We start from the raw sequence: 24,127 nt of genomic DNA, 5'->3' as shown, positions 1-24,127 counted from the left end.
TTTTAAGCAAAATAATCATGTGTTGGTTCTCCAATGTTTCCCAATATTCAACCTATACAAATTCTTCTATTTTACACAGGCTTTTTTTAATGTTTTTAGTCTTACATTTAGGACTTGCCAGATTTTAAGACATAGTTTATAGATTACATTAGCAGCACTCTCGCTCATAGTTTTTATTGTTTCGTCAGGTATAGCATCATCTTAAGATGATTGGTTGTTTTTTAGAAGGCTTATTACTTTTTCTATTTCGACGGTGGACTCTTTCTATTTGCCTATTATTCGAGTTCTTGGCATACTTTTGCAATATGCTGGTTTTTGTCGTTTTTGCAGAACTTCTTTGTCAATAGCTCTCTTATTCTGCGGGATAATACTTTTGGCCAGGATTAGTGTCCTCCGGCAATCTATTAAGTCTATTGTTATTTTCGACATCCAGTGTTTTTTCTTTATCGGTTTTGGATTCTTGTTTCAGTTCACACCAGACACGATCCATGTTTTGATCATTTACGATGTTTGATTTCAGCCACCTTCAGTCAGCGCGGGACAGTAAATTCGCAGTGTTTCTTTGAAAACTCTCTCATTGGGTGTCGGTAATCTTTGACTAGACTTGAAGAGAGTCAAAGTTTTTAGTTTTATGGTAAAGCTGGACTTTAGAAGTTTGTGGTCAGAACCGCATACCTCACCAGATAGTATGTACGTATATCACACGTTATAATCTGGGACTACTATCGGCAAGTATCATGATGTTCCACGCTATTTGAGGAAAAAAAGCACTCATCAGAGAAACACGTATAAAAAAAATACTTTGCATCGTGTTTTGATTGCCGATCAAAATCGTCTTGACGCAGTTCTTGTACAAGATGTATTTTATACGGATCGAACTTAGGAGCTTTTATTTTTTATTATTCCATTTTACTGGCACTTAACGTCGGATCTACATCAACATGCCCTAGAATAGCCTCTTTTATATCTTCATTGCTTACGGGATTTTCAATATCGCATTTGCAATTCGCCACTAATCCAGTTTCTTGAAATTTAGAAATAAGTTCGTTAATTCTGGCGATTGGTTCGCAATGTACTAATAGAACATAGCACATTAATTATATCCAGTAAATATTTCAATTATTCCAACTCTTTGTATATACCATCAACGATCAACTAAAAACAACCCGTAACAATCTGTAATAAAGAAACTATTTTAAGTTATCTTTTAATGTTAAAATGCGAAAGTTTTAAAAAGTACTAAATTAAACTACATCATACTATATATCATTGGAAAGAAAATCAAAAGACCTTTCCAATGACATATCACTCGACCATCGACCATCGACCCGAATTTTTTAGTCATTTTTACATTTATTATAGAAAAAAATGTTTTTGTTTTCATTTTTTCTAAGTAATAAATATATATACTTACTTATTATGCTAAGTTAATTAAATTATATGGCATTATTTAATGAACTTGATTTTCAAGTATTTTTAGTTAACAAGACCTTATTCTGTTCACAGCGAATTCAAAAAGCAACTCGACACGAACAAGTCAGTAACGAAGCAGCTTGAAGACCTCAAGAATGAGAAAATAAACGTTTCAATAAAGGTAGAAGACTTAGAGTCTCAGCTAAATAACTACATCCAGTCGTGCGAACTCTTAAAAGAAGCCAATGTCGAATTAAATCAAGAAATGCACGAAATGTCGATTGAACTGGAGGAAGAAAAAAAACATAACTGGTTGAAAAACACAAAACATTTTGCTTTATTGTCTTTATCGGCTTTACAAAAGGTCGCTGACGTCGTGTTACCAGCCTATTTGGATGGACCTGCTAATTTCTAGTTTTACTCTTGTAGTTAAAAACTGTGTCATTAATTACATAATTTATGCAAGTTTTTAAAATATTATTGATAAGCTTTTGACTTGTGCTGAAAAAATAATTAATTTAGCCTCTCATCTTCTTTTAAAAAATTGCACAAATTAGATAACTTTTAATATTGAATTTAACATAAATTACATAGATGACACTACAATGTTAGTAAAATATAATAGTATATTCCTTTTTCAGTTTGGGGGAGAATATATCAGCTTATAATTAGCAACACAAATTTTGTATGTATAGTAGCGCTTAATGATTATTTTTATTAAATTTATACTACGCTTTATAAAGCTGTTAAATAGTTTATTAATAAAGGTTTTAAAGCTATAAACGACTATAAAAGTGCAAAAAATCACGCATGAAATAATCCTAAAATGGCTAAACAATGACTAAAAGTCCTTACAATATGTAATTACAAAAAAATATAACTTATCTAAAAAATACATTTTTTACAACTAAAGTAAAGTCAATAATACTTAATAAAGAGTTGATAATATTTAATGTGTTTTTAGGCCTTACTATTACAAAAACCAAGTACAAAAAAAAATGAATACTGTAGACAAAAGTAGAAAATACTGTTAATTTTTTTATGCGAAAAAGCTTAAAATGTTTTGTCTTTTTTTAAATATTGCTGTTGGGTTTTCTTACATTCGGATACGAAAACTCAAAAAATGATTTTATATTAATATACTGATCGCTATATACTGTTGACAAAATTGAAATTTTTAAATATTTTTAAGATATGCGATGCACCATTATACCCAAAAAAGGTTTTTGGATAAAAAAGGTAAGCACTCAACAATAACAGAAACAGTGTGAAAAACGTTCATAATTCCATTTTTTCGTAGTTAGAGGTAAATATTAAAAATATTTCAGGTTTGACTACAACTCTACAATTCTGAGGAGTACATAATTACTCAGATTGCAAATAACCTTCCGTCAAACGGGGTGAATCAGGACCAGGGGGTCAATCGGGACAGTTTTAAATTTTTTTACAAGCACCTGATTTCCATGCATGCAGCAAATGTTTTTAGGATGGGTAATATAAAAAACCTGTTGTAGACACAACAGCTGTTTGACATTCACGCGTGGCCGTTAGTTATTTGGAAGATTCCAGTGCGTACAGGTGTCCACATATTAGAGCGAAATTTAACGGTTTTTCAATCTGCTGCTAACTTTGGAAAAGGTATTTAATGGGAGATTTGAGCATTGGGTTGTTATTATAGTATACCTGTGGGTATTTTCTAGATGTTGAGTGGACTTTTGTTAAATTATTTTGCCTAGTTTTTTTATTATTAATTTTTAAACATAAAAACTCGCTTTCAAGGGTGAATCGGGACAATGGTCCAGAAATACAAAAAAACGCCTGGGACTAAGGTCTATCAGAATTATAGTCAAGAACAACTGGAAAAGGCTTTGAGGCAGTTCAAAAGAGGCCAGATAACTCTTCGAGACGCAGAGGAGTTATATAACATCCCAAAATCGACATTACAGCGTCATGCAAAGCAGAAGCCAAAGAAACAAGGTGGTCAAACAATTTTGACAGGAGCTGAGGGATCCAGGCTGGTCCATTTAATAGTACTGGCGGGAGAGTGGGCATACCCAGTGGAGAAAACTACTATTCGATACATTGTAAAGGGATATCTTGATAGAAAAGGGGTAAGAGTGGCGAAATTTAAAAATAATATGCCCGGTGTTGATTGGGCGAATTTGTTTTGTGTCCGACATAAAGAACTTCTGACTGAGAGACTGTGCGAGAATATCAAACGGTCTCGTGCAGCCGTGACTCGGGAAACAGTAAATAAATACTTCGATAATCTCCAAACCAACTTGCAAAACGTTGAACCTGAGTCCGTCATTAATTAAAAAGGTCAAAAAAAAAAAGAAAAAGGTCATCGTAAAAAGAAAAACAAGGCATCCGGAACGGATCATCGATTCAACAAAACAATCGACATCAGCGATGTTTGCAGTAAGTGGTGATGGCCATCTATTACCCCCATTTGTTGTTTATAAAAGCGAGCATCTATACGATACTTGGTTGACCAAGGGCCACCAAGTGCGCGGTATGGACGAAATAAAAGTGGCTGGTTCGACCAGCCATTGTTTGAAGACTGGTTCATTTCCATAGCTCTACCTTTCTTGAAGAGGCGTCCGGCATCAAGGGTTGTCATTGGCGATAATTTGTGTAGTCATTTGTCGCATAGGGTGATTGAATTATGCGAAGAAAATAATATTCGGTTTTCTTTTTTGCCGCCAAATTCAACCCATTTAACACAGCCACTTGACGTGTCCGTTTTTGGCCCGATGAAAAAGGCTTGGAGGTCAACTCTAGAAGGTTGGAAAAAACAATACAAGGGTTCTTTGCCGAAGGAGTATTTTCCAAGCCTACTAAGGGGCAAGCTATAAGCAAACTAGAAGCAACTCTAACACAAAATATTAAAAGCGGGTTTCGTGGCACGGGAATCATTCCCATCGATAGAAATCAAGTTTTGAAAAGGTTGCCACCAGAAAGAAACCTCGAAGAAGATGATCCTAATGACTGGACGGAATCTGTGGTAGAAGAGCTTAACGAAAGCAGGAATGCATGCAAGCCTACTGTAGCAAGGAAAAAGAAAATTACAGTTGAGCCAGGCAAAAGCATTTCTACCACAGATTTTTTTAGAAGCGCAACCGTCAATAAGCAAGACAACAGTGCCTCAAGACTCTCAAGAGGACGACATTTTCGAACTTGAGTCAGATAAAGCAGAATCTGAAGCAATGGAACTGGACGAGTGCTTTGATGTACAGCATTCAATGGATAATAGCATTGCCACTGACGATTTTGTCGAGGTTAAGTTTAAGACAAATAAAGTGGAAAAATATTTTATCGGGCAAATTAAGGGACTCTTTGGTAAAAGTTTTGAAGTTAAATTTCTCAGATCAAACCGAAAAAATAAAAATTGTTTTATTTTTCCAACAGTGGAAGATATTTGCATGATTACGCCGGAACAAATTAATTAAAAACTACCTAAACCAACCGAATTAGGATACAAATTTCCTTTAAAATTGAATTTATTTATTATATTTAATTATTTAACAATTTTTTGTTTTTATACATTATATGAAAAAATATTTTTTTTTTTTAAATTTTTGATCCCGATGCACCTCATACGCGGGGCGACATGCATTTTACATGGCCTAAAACGGCGTGTCCCGATTCGCGCCAAAACGGGGTCAATCGGGATACCCTATATTTATTTATTTTTTTTATAATCCATGGAAATTAAAAAATAATCGAATAAATATTTCTGCTGTTGTATGGACTACGGTCACTTTCTGCTAAATTTTAACTTTGTTCGGCAGTTGTATAAAAAAAATATAACATGAATATCTAATAGTCGTCCTGATTCACCCCGTTTGACGGTACCTATATTTATTAAAGTCACGTTAAATGAATTTATAGCACTTGTGCTAGCTCAAGAGCTGGCATTACCAATATACAGGCTGTTTATTTTCAGCGATATTATTTATATAATATTTCCTATTCGTAACGGTATAAGAGCAGTTGAATTAGAAAAATGTAGCAGATTTTAACGTTCATTTTTTAAGGTATATTCACAAAGTTTAAAAAATTACTCTTAAAACTCACATAAATATTCAGAATATCAGAGTTTTAGAACTTTTGTGATGTGTTTGATTAAGTCTGGCAATGGCTATTACAATAGGTATTATACACTAAATTTAAAGATGTTTTCAATTTTATTGCAGGAAGAATGACAACCTCGTTTAACCTTTATAATTCCACCCCTTTGCTAAGTAGACTTCTGCATTACTATTAAAGATATTGCAAATAAACAAACACAAATAGTACTCTTCTAAATATACTTTAAATGAACCTAAAAAACGCCAAAATGTAACTATACCTGTTGTCGATTTTGAGGCAGCAATCAATAGCGGTTTCACTTAAAATGACGATCCTGTATCGTGGTTCGACAATGTGATTTTAAATATGGTTTAAAAATTTCAATTTTGTTGATTAAATAAGTATGTCGCGATATACTTTTTTTAACGTTTGTCCTTAAAAAACATCGTATAAGTTTTGGCATTAACTTCATGATTTAATCTAAAATTTCTGAATGAGATCAAAACGCCAAAACCTGCGTAAGCTAATTTGTAAAAGAAGCGTATCTTTGGTCTTTTTTAATATTATTGCCTACAAATCGGAAAGTCGTTGCATAACTCGACTTATTCTACAAATCAGTCTAATTAAAAATGTCAACTATGGTATTATAGAAGATACGTAATTGATACGCCACATTTCACCAAGTGGTATATAATCGTGATAAAACTTAATAAAGATATAATATTTTAGCGCCTAAGACTCTACCATTCCGAAACCCTCGGTGCCCTCGCTTATAGCCAAAAGTAACGCTTTTTCAAACTGCTCGTAGGAATCGTAGTCTGGTAGGCAGAGTTGATTAAAACTAAAATTAAAAAATAAATCCAATTAGTATTATCAACATATTAAAGAGGCATTAAAATTAAGGGCTGTCCGCTTATTACATAATTTTAAATTAACGACTTCCCAATAGGAACCATATGATTTTTAATGTAAATGAAAGACCGAAAAAAATGTAGCAAGTTAATCCTTTTCTACAAGAACGGATTTCATAAACCAAATTATGTTCTTCTTTATATGTCTTTTTAAGTTCTAATATATATGTGATTTATTTGCCTATATCAATGACTTTTGACAATGATCATTGACACGTCTTAGATGCCAATTAACTGGATGAAGCTCTTTAATTTTTCTTGGATCTCTATAGCATTAACAGGAATTCATATTTCGAAAAACTTTTCTTTTAATAGGTCAGTTGTTTCAACAGTAGTGTGGAATGTGGCCCCATAAAGTTGATGCAGCATTCCATCCAAATCCATTTCTTCTCCCCATGCCTTTCACCGTAGACTTCTTACCAAGAATATTTTTCCAGCCTGCTATTTTATGGAAACTTTTGCTAAAAAGTAATAATTGATGTTAGGCTGTCATAGGGCTATATGGCCTGAATAAGTTGAGTTAAGAGAGGCGAGAGGACATTAAATAAAGACCATCAGAAAGGAAAATTAACCTACAAAGTTAACAGGTGCATCAAACATCTTAAGGGCCATGATGGAAATTACTGGAAAATATTTCTATAACGAAAACAAAATTATTAAATATTCGTTTTATGAGAACTTAAGAACAGATTGGAGGAGCAAGAGACCATAAAAGAGGATTTAGAGGATTTTGGATGTATAATGATGATTGAAATGTATAAAAGAGAGTCAAATTATTCTATACCTACATATTATAAACAGTACGGACAGTGAGGATGTGCAACCCACATAGATAGTACTGTGCTACAAATCCGTAGCTGGTCAAAGGTACAAGACATAGCCTACGTCGCCCACAGTGGAATATAACCAAAAAAGTAATAATAATAAAAGTATAACCAATATAACCAAAAAAGTGAAGAAAATTGCAGCATTTTGTAACATGCATTTGTAACAGCGTCTATATCTAAACACAAAAATAAATATTATTTTTATATAATAAGGTATAAAAAGAATAGCCTTTAAAATATATAAAGAAAATAAAGAACTACTAAATTTTGAGTTCAGGAGAAATTCGTAAATCAGGAAAAGGAATCAGAGTTATCGTAAATTCAATTTTAAATGTTTCTTTAGAATCCTTCAAACGAAAGAATGATTGATCATTTTCCAAATAAGACCTAAAGGAACAATAATATATAGAACATAGTATTCATAAAAGTTTATTACAAAATTTTAAACAATGAATGACAAATATTGAAATTTAATAAGGTATGTAAATCTAACTTAAAGATAAGCGATTAATGACCAGAGTACAGCGAATATCCACTAAGTTACATTTTTGGCTAAAATGGACTAAACACACTACTATTATATCCAATATCTAACCTTTTTTGACATAAAAAGTCCAATTTTATCAGGATCAACATTTTTCGGGTGGCAAGGTCAACTCGAAATAGAAATGAATAAATTAACCTTCATAATGTCAAGCAAATCAAATTCACAGACTCTTACGATCTGAAGCAGATCTCTTCAGATATTTCTTTAAAGGGAACACATTAAAAGATGCAAACGGGCAGGTTGTTAACTGGTTGTTGATAAAAACTTTAAAGTATTCTAACGAAAACCCGAGAATAATTTATTTCAAATATAAACAAGATGAGTTCAGCCAAATAAACACATACAGAAGGGGAAGACCGCCGTCTTTACCTAAACAACTTAAAAATTGTTATCTATTAGTGTACAGAAAAAAAGTATATTTTAATGCTCTGTAGATTTTCCTCCTTAAAACCTCGGCTGGTATAAATTTCTACCAACTTCTTCAACGGCCAAGGACATGTCCTTGGAACCCTCTATACAAGACAGCGGTACCGATGACTCAGATAGTTCAGATGACATACCGTTGTCTCATTATGTTCATAAATACTACTTATTCCACGATTAGAAGAATCCATTAAGTCCATATTTTTTGACATATTGTTAGTTTTTTATTAAAATAAATGTTTGGTTCTTAATTTATCGTTTTGTTTAGTAGCTCTTATCTTTGCTAATGTTATCAAAAGCGTGTTAGTGCAAAACTTGATTTTTAATGTTTATTCAAACATTAAAATCCATTTTTCTTAAAATCATCATTTACGCACTTGGTGCAGTGGATTTTCGCTGTACGCCCCATAATATTTCATACAAAAAAAAAAATATCAGCATAGGATTATGAATTCATGTCCAAAAACAGTGTCCCAAAATTATCATAGAAGAGTCTGCTTAATTAAATTACATTAAGTAAAACTTTTTTTGCATAATTAATAATTTTACAGTTTATAAATTATATAAAATGTATCTATCTGTTTGAATCTGTTGTTATTGAATCCATTGCTTATAATTTTTTTTAATATATCCTCTTAAATTTGTGGTCTTATTTAAGATGAATATCTGAAGTTCTGCCCTAAATATTTAACTAAATTTGCTTCAAGTCTTACATGGTCAAAATCACTTTTAAGTTTTGGTTTTTCTGAATCGCATAAAACCAAATTGCTGTATCGTTGGCATAGCTAACAAATAATAAATGCCAAGTTTTAGTAAACTAATCCTCACATACAACGAAGGAATAATATTTCTTTCCCTTAAAAAAATAGTAGTACAAATACGAGCAGAAAAGTTATAACTATTTGACACAGAGAAAATGTATGTACGTGCCTCATATAAATTATAAATAAACTAAAGTCAAATTTGAGTTTCTTGTATCTAAAACCGTTATTCGCTTTAATTGCTTAAATAATTTAAAATGATAGAAAAAAATCATAAATCAAATATTGGAAATATATAGAAATAATTCCATAATTAACTTAAATCCGTTTAAGTTTAGTAGCAATTGCTAAAACGTCCTGTATATTTTACTTAATATAAAAAGTTCTGGAAATCAACACAATTTTAAGACTAAATGTAGATTATTATGTTTTTCACGTAGCATATAATACAGATTTTAGATGATGTATGTTTTTCTCTGTAGTTATAAAATAAGTCACGAAACATCGCTATCTGAAGATTAGTGTTTTTGTTTGGCATCTTCCCGCAAGTTACAATCTAAACCTCAGTGCCAAATCTACGGTTTCAGCCAGGTGTTTCTCCAAATTTTGTTTAATAATCATAAAAGTACATTAAAAAAAGAAGATCCTGATCACTGCAAATCCCAGCTTGATTTTTTTTTTAATTTTGCATGGAATACAATTTTAAAAATCATAATATAGACCTGATCAGAGATTTTTAAACATTATATAAGTATATTAAACAATATATAAGTATATGTTTTAGATGTTTTTAGTGACATTTAAAAGCTAAACATTTAATTTACTACAGCTGAGTAAACAAATATAATTCATAATTCTACTGTACTAATTATCTTAACCTTACCAAGTATGAGCAGTAGGTAAATTGCCAAAAGTAGGAGCGGCGGTAATTTGAAACCGTGGCGCTAGCTCGGCAAAACCTCCCGCCGGAAGCTGTGAACACCCAGTAGCAAATTGCAACAGCCGAGCCATCTCTTCTTGAGTGAAGTTTCCAACTGCTGCCCAGAACCAACCGACTACTCTTCGGAACTCCACAGAATCCCCGTTCAGGATATGGTGAGCTCGAAGGTCTGCCACGCTATACTGTCCGGTGCCGCAGAGTAATAGCTGAAAGGCCCGTAGGGACATTAAATAAAAATATTTCTAAGCAATCTATGCACGTACCACGACCCTAAATTAAATTAGTTTCTTTAAGTACACGTTAACAAAATAGTACAAGTTAAGAAAATAGCTTTATATTTTCGCAAAGTTATATTTATTGGTTCGATTCTCCTAACGAAGTTCCGTTAAAAATTGTTAAAATTCAAAATTCAATTAAAAACCTTAATGTGTCAAATTAAACAAGAGTTATTTATTTTAACATTAATTTATTCAACAAAATATGGTGTGTCACATTGTCAAACTCCGCAAGTCAAGAAATATACACACGTTTGTTCTCCTGAACTTTTAAAAAAATTTTTTTTTAACTTTATTTGTTCAGCTTTACACGATAAATCAGAAAAGAGACTACGCCCTCAGTAGTAAAGTTTTGATTAAAACCAAAATGTGTAAAGCTATTTTATAAATTCATTTAATATTTAATATATGCATTTAAAATGATGCTTTAATATTAATAAATTACTGGTTACTACTAATAGCCGATAGTTATTAGTCTCTTTGCTCTCAGACTTTTGTATTACATTATTATGTATTTTTTCACTAATACGGTGAATATTCGATGAATGAGCGGGACAATACATTCTCCTTTATTATATTCTTATTATTTTTAAATAAAATTATTGGAATAACAATTTTACTTTTAGTTACAAGTCTTAAATACATGAATTTTTATGCACGACTTTGACTTGCAACTTACATCTTTAGAATTTTTAATTATATTCTCACCTATTTCAAAACAATATTTTATTGAACGCTTCAGCCACCTCTTAATCTTTGTAAATTTCCTACATTCAAATTAATGTATTTTAATATAATCTTCTATAAGGTTCCCCATATATTATTAAGTAAATAAATTTGTGCATATAATATGTACTGGTATTAATTTACATATATAATAAATTAATAAACATAACCTTTATTAAATATTCAATATACATATTTTAACAAAGAAAAATTAAGCAGGATAGTCAAAGTCGATAGACTATGATGAAGTCATAATCATGGTCATAGTACTACCCTATTCAACCATACAACAAACCAAAAATATCACGAGCTGGATATCGCTCATGCACAGTCAATAAATAAGCAGACAACATGAGAGAAGAGATTTGTGTAACGAATATATTTTTCATCAACTAACAGCAAAGCGCGTTCGTCTAATAAATGGCCATCATCAGTTCTACGGGTCAAAATTTAACAGAACACCCTGTCCCTAAAGGGATCAAAATGTAAAATATACAAAACACACTACTTGTATGTACTACTACTATGTTTAAACTGTTAAATTATATAGATTTTGCTAATTTTAAATTGTTACGTACGTTTTTTAATCTAAAAGTAACAGCCAAAAAAATACACTGTTGCGATTTTATTAACGTTTTTAATAATAATATACAAATAATTTATAATTTTTGAATTTTGGATTTAAAGATTAACTTTTTGGTTTCTAAAGACTTACTGAACCGCCCTCGTATGTCACATTTCACGTTAAAGGTTATTGAAACTTTAGAAACTTCTTTAGAAACCAAAAAGTTATAAATTATTAGTATATTATTATTAAAAACGTTAATAAAATCGCAACAGTGTATTTTTTTGGCTGTTACTTTTAGACAGGTCAAAACGGAGTCAGTATCTATAGACCAATTTACTTATGCCAAGTTTCAAAAATTTTTTTTGACCCGTTCAAAAAATAAATGGGGGGGGAGGGGGGGCTTCAAAGAAAAGCACTGTATATATAGAGACAAAACCCACCGTTCAGGTATGTGTTCCGTACTAGTTGTTGGAAAATATCTACACTTTATACAAATCTCTTCTCGCATTTTATTAGATCTACGTGTACACAGTCACTCTTACAAGTTAATAAATAAGTAGCCAAGTAAAAGCATGAAGGTAATAATTGAAATCTCTATTGGCTACAAAAAAAAATTAAAGCAATAATCACAGAAATATTATAAGCATATAGCGCATAGAAACTAATGTAGTTATCCATTTAAACTAAAAATTGAGGTTATATACGGGCAGACTTATTCAAAGTTTTAAATTGGGCTGCACTAAGAGACAAGAATTCCACATGGATAGAGTTATACATTTTTACAGCATTATAGAGAAATGTTATACTTAGAAAAGCTTTTTGGGGATCAAAGATCGGCTGTCACGTACTCACTATTGGAAGAAACTACAGGCCCACCCATACTAATCCACGAGGTAGAAATAGCAATAAAACAAATAAAGAAAAAAAGGCAGTGGGACCAGACAAAATAGAGGCTGAATTTCTGAAGCTGTTGGATTATGAAGGAATAGCCTGGATTACCGACATCTTCCATAGAATCTATAACTCTGAAGATATCCCCGAAAAATGGCTGCAATCAGAATTTATACTATTGCCCAGAAAACCTGGAGCAAAGAAGTGCGAGGAATATCGGACCATCAGTCTCAAATCTCTATTGAAATCAGACAGCAAGACTTGATGGAGATCAAACGTAATAGGTAAAAATACAACATAAAGTCACGTTCACAAGGATGTGTCTTCTTGCCTTTGATATTCAACTTATATTCCAAAAAAAAAATTTTACGAAGTCATTAACGATTAAAAAGAAGAAAGTATCCTTTAGTGATATTGGTGATAGCTTGGAAGCACTGCAGAGGTTAATGGACCATATCGCGCATCACAGTCAACATTATGTTCTTAATATCAACCTAAAGAAAACGAAACAAATGACCGTATAACGAAGGAACTCGAATTGAACATATTCAATAATATTGCTATCTTGGAACCATGTAAACGAAACGAAAGTAAATCACTTCAGATGCGATTGTATAGGAAAATACTCCTATACAATCTACTAATTTTAAACATCGAGGTGCTAAAAAGAATAAAAAAAGATCTAGAAGTAATTTACGTCATTAAAAAAAGAAAATTAGAATACCTGCGGCATTTTATTAGAAATGAAGATCGATACTTTCTACCACAAATACAACGTACTGCAATACAAGAAAAGGTATTGGGTAAAAGAGGGCCCGGAAGAAGAATATCATGATTTCGGAACTTACAGACCTGCTTTGGAAAAAGCTCAGTAGAACTGTTTCAAGTTATTACAGAAAAGTTATAATTGCCAATATCCAAAACGGATAATTACCCGAAGAAGATAGACAAATGACCTTTAAAAGATTTAAATGACTTAAGTTTCTTTCATGGGTTTCTTTTTGATCAACTAGTTTATTTTTAACTGTCATAGGGGCATATGGACTTGTCAAAATTTTTAAAACCAATGTAGAAAAATTATTTGAAGAGATTTTCCATCCTCAACCACTGGACGGGCCTATAAACGTGCTCAAACTTTCTTAAGCCATAAATAAATCTGAAAAAATAAACAAAATCATAATAAGTAAATATAGAAAGCACGTATATATATATATATATATATACATATATACATATATACATATATATATATATATATATATATACATATATATATATATATATATACATATATATATATATATATATATGTATATATATAGAGCACACAAATATAGAAGCAGTTTCACACAAGATTTTACAGCAGCCTATAGTTATTACGTAGCGGTTACCGTATAGAAGTTTCAATAAGCTATAAGTTTTTGAAAAAAAAACTTTAAATGCTGCTTAAATCTAAGATCACAGTCTAGTAAGAGACCTAAATTACGAGCATGACTAACAAAAGGTACTTAATCTTATTAATATGAATATTCATGTTTTCACTTAGAAATTTTAATTGTTTATGATTTCCAAAAAGCATAGCAGTCGACTTGGTTCGGTTTAAAACAAGATTATGGACTTAATAGTTAATTTATGTAGCTGTCCTCTGCATATGCTTGTAGGTACTTGATAAAATTTAGGAGCATTCAAAACATCCGCAATATATATAAAAAAAGCTAAGGTCCGAGAATAGACCATTATCGAACACCTAATTTAATATTCATTTCATTAGAAATAGATAGCGTTTGAAAAGACCTCCTATTTCGTTATTGTGAACCTTTTAATCTCAAACAATAATAAAAATCAACGAAATGAGTTAATTTTGCCAGAGATCGATTTATAAAACTCCTAAATATATTCAAAAATTAGAAGTAAAGTAAACTATTTAAAAGTTATTGGGCTCAAAGTGACAACGTTAAATAATAAAAAATATCGTTTAAATTTTGAGTTCGAAATTCTTTCAAATACGTAAATCATTTATAAAAAAATATTTTCTCTTCAAGCATAATATTTTCTATTTGCTTATAGAGTAAAATAGGAAAGTAATACCCAATAAACTACGTAACTTCATATGAATTAATGACAACAATAAATACACGTTCTTCACGAGTACATCAACTCTTATAAAGTCAAATATCATAATGTAAGTAATATAATACTTACTTCCAATTCATTCTCGTCGAAAATGCTTAGCAGATTGTCGGGGATAAGATCGTTAAGGCCTTTAAGAAATGCTTCTAATTCGTCTTTAACTCTAGTTGCCAGTCTATATTGTGCCAAAGCGTCTAAATACTGAAGTTTTGTACTGTCGCGAACTCTTATTTTAGTTCCGTTCGGTAACAATTCCACCTAAAACAAAAAAGTTTTAAATAAAAAAGTAGTGAAGGCAAGGTATCATTGACGAATAGTCCGTTGAATTTATAAGTAGTAACTTTCCCTTTAATTTAACTAACACGTACCATTTTTACTAATTGTCCAGTGTCATCATATTCTTCCTCCACAAAATGAACTTCCGTTTCAATTTCATCAATGTTATTTTCCAATAAATATTTTATTTTGGTCAAGTATAAATCGGGATCATCTTGCTCGAAAAACTACAAAAATGTTTATAAATGTGGTTATTATAAAACATATGAACAAAAGTCAATAAGAATAAAAGTTGTCAGTTTCTAATATTTTCTCAGTTTGAAACTTTTAATTTAGATATTAACTACACCATGCAATTTAAATTAATCAAAACTACATACCTTATAATGAACGCGAAGTCCGATAACTTGTGCCAAGAATGATCTGGTAAACCTTGCTCTTACTAACTGTCTATAAGACCCTCCAAGAGCACTCTCATAAAGACATTTTCCCACCACTAAAACAGGAATTTTCTGTCTTTTTATAATAATCTTTTATCTATTTTAAAGTGTTTTTCTCAAGTTGACTTTAGATGTCATACCAATGCTTTAATCTCTAAACCTTGAAACAAGTTTTAATTAAACATAATGTTTTAATAAGAAAAGTTGTAAATTGAGTTTATAACTTTTCCATCTAGGTGTAGGTTATCAAGACGACAAAGTTCTTGCAACGGTTAGACAAACAAGTTTCAAAATAAATTACAAAATTAATTCACCCCACTTGTAACTTCCGGATGTTCAGCAAAAAGGGAATTAACTCGTAAAACGTGAACTAAAAGGATTATTTTCATTTCAACGTACTACCAACAATAAGTTTGTAAACATTTTTTTGTAATTTAAAAAAACACAAATAATTATGAACAACTAATCAGATGGTGGAAAATAGAAATGTTATGTTTGACTTCCTAAACATTGAAAGGAAATCGTCAACATGAAATAAAGCAGCATATTTTGACATACATAAAAACTAGTTAACTGGCTGACACATTAGTTTGTAACGCCCTATATTAATCTTGTATTGGGTGTCAATTTGAAAACTTGTAATAGCTTTGAAACCAAAAAAGTTTCAAAACTAAGTTTGCTACGAATATTATATAGGTAGGGGGAAGAACAACCAGTATATTTAGCCGATGGGGTGAGCAATTCCTTAGGGCATAGACTCTATGCACCCCAACCCCTAAATTTTAAATAGCATTACCCATTTTATAGTAAATCAAATTAAAGGCCTTTTGAATAGTACTCTTCTGTTATATTTTTTTAAATTTGATACAGGGTCGAAAAAAGTACAATTTAAATTAAATACGCTATAAGGGGTATCAATTTCAAATTTTTCCTCAAATTAAAGGTTTTTTTAGATAGTACTTATCTGCATTTTTTTTTAATTTAATATAGGATAAACAAAATGTATTTTATAAAATGCTATTTTATTAAATAAGACACTTATAATGCATTTGGGCTAAATAAAATACGATCTATTTTAAAAGTAATTTTTGACATTTTGATATACTTTTCTTGGAATAGATGCACATTCTGTTATAATCTGTTGCCAAAGAACATAAAGGAAATCTAGTTGGGTTTTAAACGAACCAGTTGTCAAGTGTGCCCAGAGAAAAAAATCGACGGGTGTTAGATCTGGTGATCTTGGCGGCCATTCTATAGGACCTCTTCTTCTAATCCACTGAGCTGGAAATGTATCGTTTAAATATTGTCTCACAGAAAGAAATAAGCGAGATGGCGCTCCATCTTGTTAAAAGTATACTAGATCTTCTGATTTTCTATTTGTTCAACGATAAGAGGATGATAATGTCGAACATTTGAAAATATGTTTCGCGCTTAAGTGTACCATCAATACATAAAGATCCAATAATAGTATCACTCTACATTCCCGCCAATATATTTATTTTCTCTGGATACTATGTGTGTCCTTCCCCGAAAACATGTGGATTTTCTTCACACCAGTACCTACACTTATGTTTATAAACAGAACCCTTTAAAAAAAGTATATTCCTTGGTAATACAAATATTCTTAAGTAACTTAGGAGTAATTCACAACTTTTCTGTCATTAGCTCGCAAAATTGAGTTCTTCAATGCGGGTCGCCTTTACAAATATCAAATTATTTGTATTTTGTACTGATAAAAATGATTTGATTTAAGTACCTTATGAATAGATCCATAAGAGATTCCTGTTATCGCTGAACCTTGGCGTAAAGACATTGTAGGATTCATAGCAAATCTACTTGTGCTGCGTCATCAAGTACTCTACGCCAAACCCTTTTATTGTATGCCACCGATCCTGCTTCTTCCAATTTTTAAATTAGTTTCCTCACGTAAATGTGACTTTAATAGGAAATTTAATTTTAATTATACTTTTTTTCGACCCTGTATCAAGTTTTTGTTAAAATGCCCAAATGAATACTACTCAAAAAAAAACATTTAATCTAAAGTATCACAAAAGGGGTGGTCTAATTTAAAATTTAGAGGTTGGGGTGCATAGAGTCCAAGGAGTTGCTTACTTCATGAATTAAATATTGTAGTTCTTCTCCTCCCTACCTATAAAACATTTGTACGAAATTTAGTTTTTTTTTAATCTTCTTTGCTTTCAAAGATATTCGCATTAAAAGTTTTCAAATTGACATCCTGTACGTATAATTTTCATATTTTTAACAAACGCATATTTTTGTCCTGTGAGAAATACCCCATCAGCAGCACAAGTATTCTCTCTGTAAAAAGATCTTTCCCATATATTCATTTTGAAGTGAATTTAATTTAGGTAAAAAAAAAAAACAATAAATGTAATAATTTAGCAGTATAAATCGAAATGAAGTATGAATATCTTTGACGGTTAATTAAGACCTATAATAAAGAAATCTAGTGTCATAGGTCAGACCGATTTAAATTCACTATTTTTTAATTTCAGTTGTTTTCATGAGCTTCACAAGAAAAATTGTATATATTTTAACGTAACCTAAATAGAAATTTAAGAAATATTTTTCTTACCCTTTCCAGCAAACTCATAATGCTTTAATTTCAAATTGGCCGGTCTATTGGGATTGGGATGTACCAACGATTGCTGACCTTCATGAAAACTTGTAAATAGGCCGTATTTTGCATCGAACAGTTGCGCACATATTAATTCGAACCACTCTCGTCTAAGACCACCCCAATCAATTCCTTTAAAATAGTTATTATATAAGTTTTATACATGTGTATACATTTATTTAAATGTATTTAATTAATCGTTGGAAGTCACTTTACCTTGTTCACCTGTAAAAGTTATTTCAAAGTTTTTACACCAGTCCGTCACAGAATAGCTTTTGGTGGCTTTCATGCTACTTTCTAAAAGTTTGTCTCGTCTAACTTCCATGGCTAGTTTTTCATGGTAATGCTTTTGGTGGTATTTCCTGACTTCATGGTAAAAAAAGTCTTGTTTATCCTAAAAAATAAAAATAAGTATAATTTTAAAATTCAATAATAGTAAAGGGGTTTGTTGATAAACGGGATACTTGAAAAATTATGGCTGCCTAATCTGCCAAGTCATATTAGCAATTATATAATTAGACACATATAGTGTATTACTATATTGACTTACCTACACCTATGTTACTTTTTTATTAATATTAAGCTATTCTTAAATTATGTTTCGACTTTTAAATTCACAACAGTAAAATAGTAATACCAGGGCACAATATAGTGTTTTTGAAGCAGCAGTATTTGTGAAGTCTTAAGTACACCTCCCAATAAAAACCAAGCATCTGGAAAGTCTTATTAATAATATTATCTAAGTAATGAGAAAACTCTTGTATTAAAAATGACACCCAAATCTTTAAAAAGAGAAGTTCCTTCAAGGGTATAGCGACCGATCATGTAGTCGAAATAAATAGTATTTCTAGAACGAACTGAAAAAAAAAATACATTTAGCTGTATTAAGTTCTGTACCATTTTTTCCCACCAAACTCTCAAGTAATTTAGTACATATTATAATTTGTCACAAACACAAAAGTAGGCAGATAGTGAATCATTCTTTTATATCATTAATAAAAATATTAAAAGAAGATGAGAGCCTTAAGGCACTCTAGATGGAACTTGAATAGTTTTAGAATGGAAAGTGACAAGTTTAACCTCAGTCTACGATCAGACAAGTAGCTTTTGAACAAAGACAATAAAGGTCAATCATCAATCCCAAACATTTTTTGTTTATGCAACAAAACACTGTTTGGTACTCTGTCGAATTTATGTATATTGTAGGTATATACTAGAGAGAAATTAGTTTATATTGTATTCGCTTGATATCCCTTCATCAAGGCATCCAACAAGAAGTACACTTGAGTAAGAAGGGTAGTCCGGGAATACTTAGTTTGAAGGGAGAAATTGAAGGTGATTTAAATATGATTGTCGCAAGAAAAAAGGAAAAAATTGAACATTTGTCATGCGTTTTCTAAAAATATTACGAAACTCGAAATAGTAAAATTCTTGTTATTAATGCCTTAAGTTTGTTATTTTTTTTTGTATAAAATCTCTTAACTCTCATTACAGAAATATGAATACTCATTTTTACAATATATAAGAATATATTAAAATAAAAAACTGAATAAAATAGTGAATCAAGCTGAACAGCTAGTGAAATTGAGGCCAATGTGGATTTTGTATCTGAAACGCAGGTAAATATTCTTTTATATAATAATTATTATTGTCGGAAATTGAGAGAAAAGATTTGATTTTATGTTGTAGTTCAAAATGTTTAAATATATGACTAATCAGTTACTTTAACATATCTTAATAAAATTTTACTTAGCATCTCAAATCTAAGAATTTCAAATTTCATGTTTTTAGCACTTTCAACAACAGAAATTAAATTATGCGCCGCATTTCAGTGTAATTATTTAAATAAAGCGCCCACCCAAATGCAGTAAATTAAACAAGACGGTTTTATAATTTCACTAAAATTTAAATTCCTTTCGTCCTTCCTTTTATCCTTAACCCTTACCTATTTTATTTGCTATTCCGCGAACAAAGTCATTTCCATAAAACAGTAATAAATTAGCTCGCTATTTCATTGTCGCAAACATTACCCCGCTGCGGCACATAAATTTATTCCCGGTTGACCTACACTAATAACGGCGATTACGATAGAAATCGTTATACAATATACAACCATGTGAAATATCGGGCATTCGATAACTTACCTTAAATGTTTCCGATCCGCCCATATTTTTCAACAGGAATTGGGCGAATGTGGCAGCAATAACGTTTCTCTCTTTTGAGATCAATTCTATTTTCGGTTGAGATCCATCGTCGATTAGAAAAGAGTCGCCAAAGTCGCATAGTTTTTGACTCTCAGTTTGAAAAATAAACTAAAAAATAGCGATAAAAAAGAGGTTATTAAGTATGATCGTCCACGAAGAATGCGATATATGTTTTTTTTTTTTAATTCTTACATAAAAGAAATTTCAATATTATCAAAAGTTATTGTAGTATAATTTGATCCACATATTGTCCATTTTAAACAAGCTAAACCTTTAGATACGCAAATTATGTTATTCTATCCTAACTACAAAAGTCTTGAAATATGCATTAGTTGTAATAATGTAATTTATGGATTAAAAAGAACTTAAAGTTTTTAACCTAAAAACACAAAAAATGGATGAATGAAAGAATAGACATTTACCACACTTACATAAGTATTCATTTTCCCCTCTACTCAAACATCATCTTTTTAACTTTTTAAATAAGTTTAGGTATATTTCCCGTATATTAATAATATAATAAATAATATGCTTATATTAGAATGATATTGGTTTAAATATAATATATGCTTAACATATAATCAAGCATATGACTTTATTAATAATAAGAGAAGGCTAAACTGTTGACATGTTAGGCTAAAATAAGTGCTGTCTTATCAATTATGATCTAAATCTTTATATATAGTTAGATATATCTAAAATCTGAAAAAAATTTGGGAATTTGTAAATAGTAAGAAAGAATTGAGTGATATTGACAAAAAACATAGTCTTCAATGCAAAAGAAATACCCTTAGCACCATTAGAACGCTTTTTCAGAGTTCTTCTAGAAGCACTCTATACAATATTTCATTTATTAAATACCTTGGAGAGCACGAGGTTACCATTTTCGACGAGAAATATGATGATCGCATTTACGAAAGATCTTGAAATAGCACTTGGGAAAATACTATACAAGCTCACTTCAAATCCTGAGTCAGAACTGCAACAAAAACTACGACGCGACTTATTAAATATTTGCATTACTTATTTAATTTAGGTCTAAGGAGCTTATGTGTTAGAAGATAGAAGTTTAGAAGATAGAATATATCCTTGCCCTCTAGAATTCGCTTGTATAGTGGAAGAAATGCGAATGTAAAAACATCGTGTATAGTAGTAGCTGGTGTTTTGGAATTTAAATACGATGCCGCAGTACATATATTCATGCGTACGTAGAAGTTAGTCAGTTAGTTCTAGTTGTTCGTCACATATTCTGTCGACATTTTAGACTGCATGACATTAATGAGGCCCGCAGCTGAAATCTAATAAAACAGTGGGTTAGAACATTTGAAAGATGTAGATGAACACAAAAAAATCGACCACAAAATACACGAACCATCGAAAATGCGGGTAAATGAGTCAGTGCGTGCTCTTTCAACAATGTCGACACACAAACGGTCATCACCTCTCACGGGAGATAAATCTGCAAAGAATTTTACATCTTATTAATTTGAAACTACACCGGCATAGATCTTTCACAATATCTTTTTTTCAGATGATGTTTACTTCCATCTAAATGGATTTATAAATAGAGAGAACTTTCGAGAACCCACGACTTAAAGATCAAAAACCACTTCATTCACCAAAGGTTACTGTTTGGGCTGCAATTGCTAAGTGGGGAATTATTGGAGCTTTATTATTCAAAGATAATCAAGGCCGACCCATTACTGTAAATTCAGAACGCTGCACTATTAAGAATTTTTTTATGGAAATTTTTGCAAAACTCGCGCGACTATAACCCGGATACCTGGTTTCAGCAGGATTGAACTACCTGCCATACTTCCAACAGGAGAATCAAAGAGACAAGAGAAATGTTTCATGGCCCCTTCTCGGAGCCCTGATCTTACTCCAGCTGACTTTTTTTATGGAGACACCTTAAGAGTAAAGTTTATTGTAATAATCCTGCAACATACGTCAACTTAAGGACAATACTCGACTTACAAAGGACAATCCTTATTCCAAAATTGCACCATTGGAAGAGTGCCGTCATCGCAGAGGACAGCATTTGGACGAGATAATTTCTAGGACATTAATTTCCAAGTATTCGCTATATATATCGATCATTAAACAATACCAAAATATTGTCGTTATTTTTTAGTACCCTTGTCAAAAATGAATTTTTTTATGGGCCTTCTATAAAGAATAACTCTACCAATGTTTTGGAGATGCAATTTATATAATATATGATACAGATTCTGTTGACAACCAACAAATTGACGTGATATACACGGGCGTTTCCAAGGTATTTGGAAGAAAATAATAAAACTGGATAATCAAAGATCGAATGTATATCCTGTGAGCTCAGGTGTACCTTAGGACATTAAGGATACTGAACAAAATATAGATATTAGGTTTTTTCTTATATTGCGAAGATTTTAAGAGCTGCGTAAAGCTTAAAAAATCCACTGGGTTTAAATATTTAGTTATGACATATACAGCAAAAATAAAAAGTTAAATATTACAGTTGTTACTTTTTTGCTTTTAAGTTAACTTACTTTATCTATAATTTGTAGAAGTCCTTATTTAATTATCTACTAACGTAAGCTTAGAATGGAGCCACAAAACATATTATCTTATAATTTGTAAATCAAATCTATTATATAAAAATCTTACAGAGTTACAAAGCGGGTAAAACTCGCCATTAAATGATGTCTAAATACGTAAGAAAGTGACAAATTAAAACTATATTATAATAACATAATATCAATACAAAGGTAATAAACTCCATTTGCAACCGACAATAATTTGCAACCGGCAACCAACAATAATCCGATGTGGCGAAACTAAAAGAAGTTCATAATTCGATAAAAAAAAGACCGAACGAACGTTAGATAGCAAAGCAAATAACAATATCATGTGACAAAAAAATGGTGTAAATACGCAATTTTAAATTTGGTTTTAAAATAAATCCAGGAAAAAGAAAATCGATATTTCAAATATCCGGATTATTTCCGGATAGCTATGAAACTTGAGGAAATTTAAAACTTTCTGTAAGGCGGTGTCTGCTAAAAACATTTTCAATTTTGTCCTAAATTATTTCTTTTGTCTTGTATTTTTCAAAATCATCAAGCATCAAATTTAAGGCCTTCTAGTTAGAATAAATTGGTCGTAGAAAAACAGTCAATTTTCATTGTTATCCGGATAATAATTAACATTTAAAATATCTTAAAGTATTGAGACTCTTAGAAACTGGATAAAACTGAAAAACTTCGATTGTGTTTCCCACAATAAATCTGTAGATGACAAACAATACAAACAAAAATTACCCAAAGAGATTACCCAGAGGGTCTGTTTTAGCGAATTAATTAAAAAAACACAAAATTAGCTTGATGTGCATAAAAAATTAGCATCTAAACCAAATTATTAGAAAATTCTTGAATGATATTTAAATAATTATTATATAATAGTTATTTAAATATCTTTAAAATAATCACAAGCAGGATGTCTCCTATAAAAACATTTATTTTTATAAGTTAAAATATGAGCATTAAAATGGTTAGAAATTATTTTCTTAATAAAGAGAAAAGGATTCCGCTACATCACGCAATTTGGTGACCTTTCCAGAAATTTTCAACGAATTTCAGTAACTGTTACAAAAAATGGCCCCTCGGTTTATTAGTCACGGACATTTACATGCACGCGGTATCTTATTTATTTCTTCGCCTTAATTACCGTTTTTTTTTTAAATAAACAAAGTTGTTTATAAATTATTTAGGCACATACTAGGTTATTTTATTACAGAAATCTTTAAACAAAATATTTAAGATATAATACAACATATAAATGAAAATAAGAGCATTTTAAATTACATATATGTATATAACAAGTTTTCAGTGCAATTTAAATTTGGACATACAAATCAGGAAATTCATCTAGTGCATTATTTATTAGTAAAAAGAAACGACCTATTACAATATTAAATGTAGATCTAACTAGAGGCATAAAATTAGAAAAAGAGGTTTGCTAATATTAGATGACATTAGGTACCCACGAAAACAGATTATTAAAGTCAGGCTGAAGTTTATGGCAATCCTCTGTAGTATTAAG

General features: G+C 30.9%; 2 protein-coding genes across 4 annotated transcripts in view; one reads left to right on the top strand and one right to left on the bottom strand.

The window, feature by feature from the left end:
* Window positions 1-1,878, top strand: part of LOC126740938 (cingulin-like) — a 31,851-nt gene extending 29,973 nt beyond the window's left edge. Inside the window, exon 6 of the mRNA XM_050447139.1 lies at window positions 1,507-1,878. Within this exon, the coding sequence (XP_050303096.1) occupies window positions 1,507-1,828 (322 nt within the window). The 3' untranslated portion in view covers window positions 1,829-1,878. The remainder of the gene's footprint in view (window positions 1-1,506) is intronic.
* The window catches only part of LOC126740936 (apoptosis-resistant E3 ubiquitin protein ligase 1), an 82,884-nt gene continuing 60,483 nt past the window's right edge, over window positions 1,727-24,127 (bottom strand). For 2 of the 3 annotated variants that reach the window (XM_050447136.1, XM_050447138.1), the window contains 8 exons: window positions 19,985-20,152; window positions 18,057-18,234; window positions 17,799-17,972; window positions 15,143-15,258; window positions 14,855-14,989; window positions 14,559-14,744; window positions 9,840-10,111; window positions 1,727-6,328 (listed from right to left, as the gene is read on the bottom strand). In XM_050447136.1, the coding sequence (XP_050303093.1) occupies window positions 6,220-6,328; window positions 9,840-10,111; window positions 14,559-14,744; window positions 14,855-14,989; window positions 15,143-15,258; window positions 17,799-17,972; window positions 18,057-18,234; window positions 19,985-20,152 (1,338 nt within the window). In that variant the 3' untranslated portion in view covers window positions 1,727-6,219. The remainder of the gene's footprint in view (window positions 6,329-9,839; window positions 10,112-14,558; window positions 14,745-14,854; window positions 14,990-15,142; window positions 15,259-17,798; window positions 17,973-18,056; window positions 18,235-19,984; window positions 20,153-24,127) is intronic. The other variant, XM_050447137.1, reaches the window with a different exon arrangement.

The sequence above is a fragment of the Anthonomus grandis genome, chromosome 10 (assembly GCF_022605725.1).
Source record: "Anthonomus grandis grandis chromosome 10, icAntGran1.3, whole genome shotgun sequence".
NCBI classification, from domain to species: domain Eukaryota; kingdom Metazoa; phylum Arthropoda; class Insecta; order Coleoptera; family Curculionidae; genus Anthonomus; species Anthonomus grandis.
Note: the sequence above shows the minus strand (reverse complement) of the source record. Positions and strands in the feature narration are given on the sequence as shown.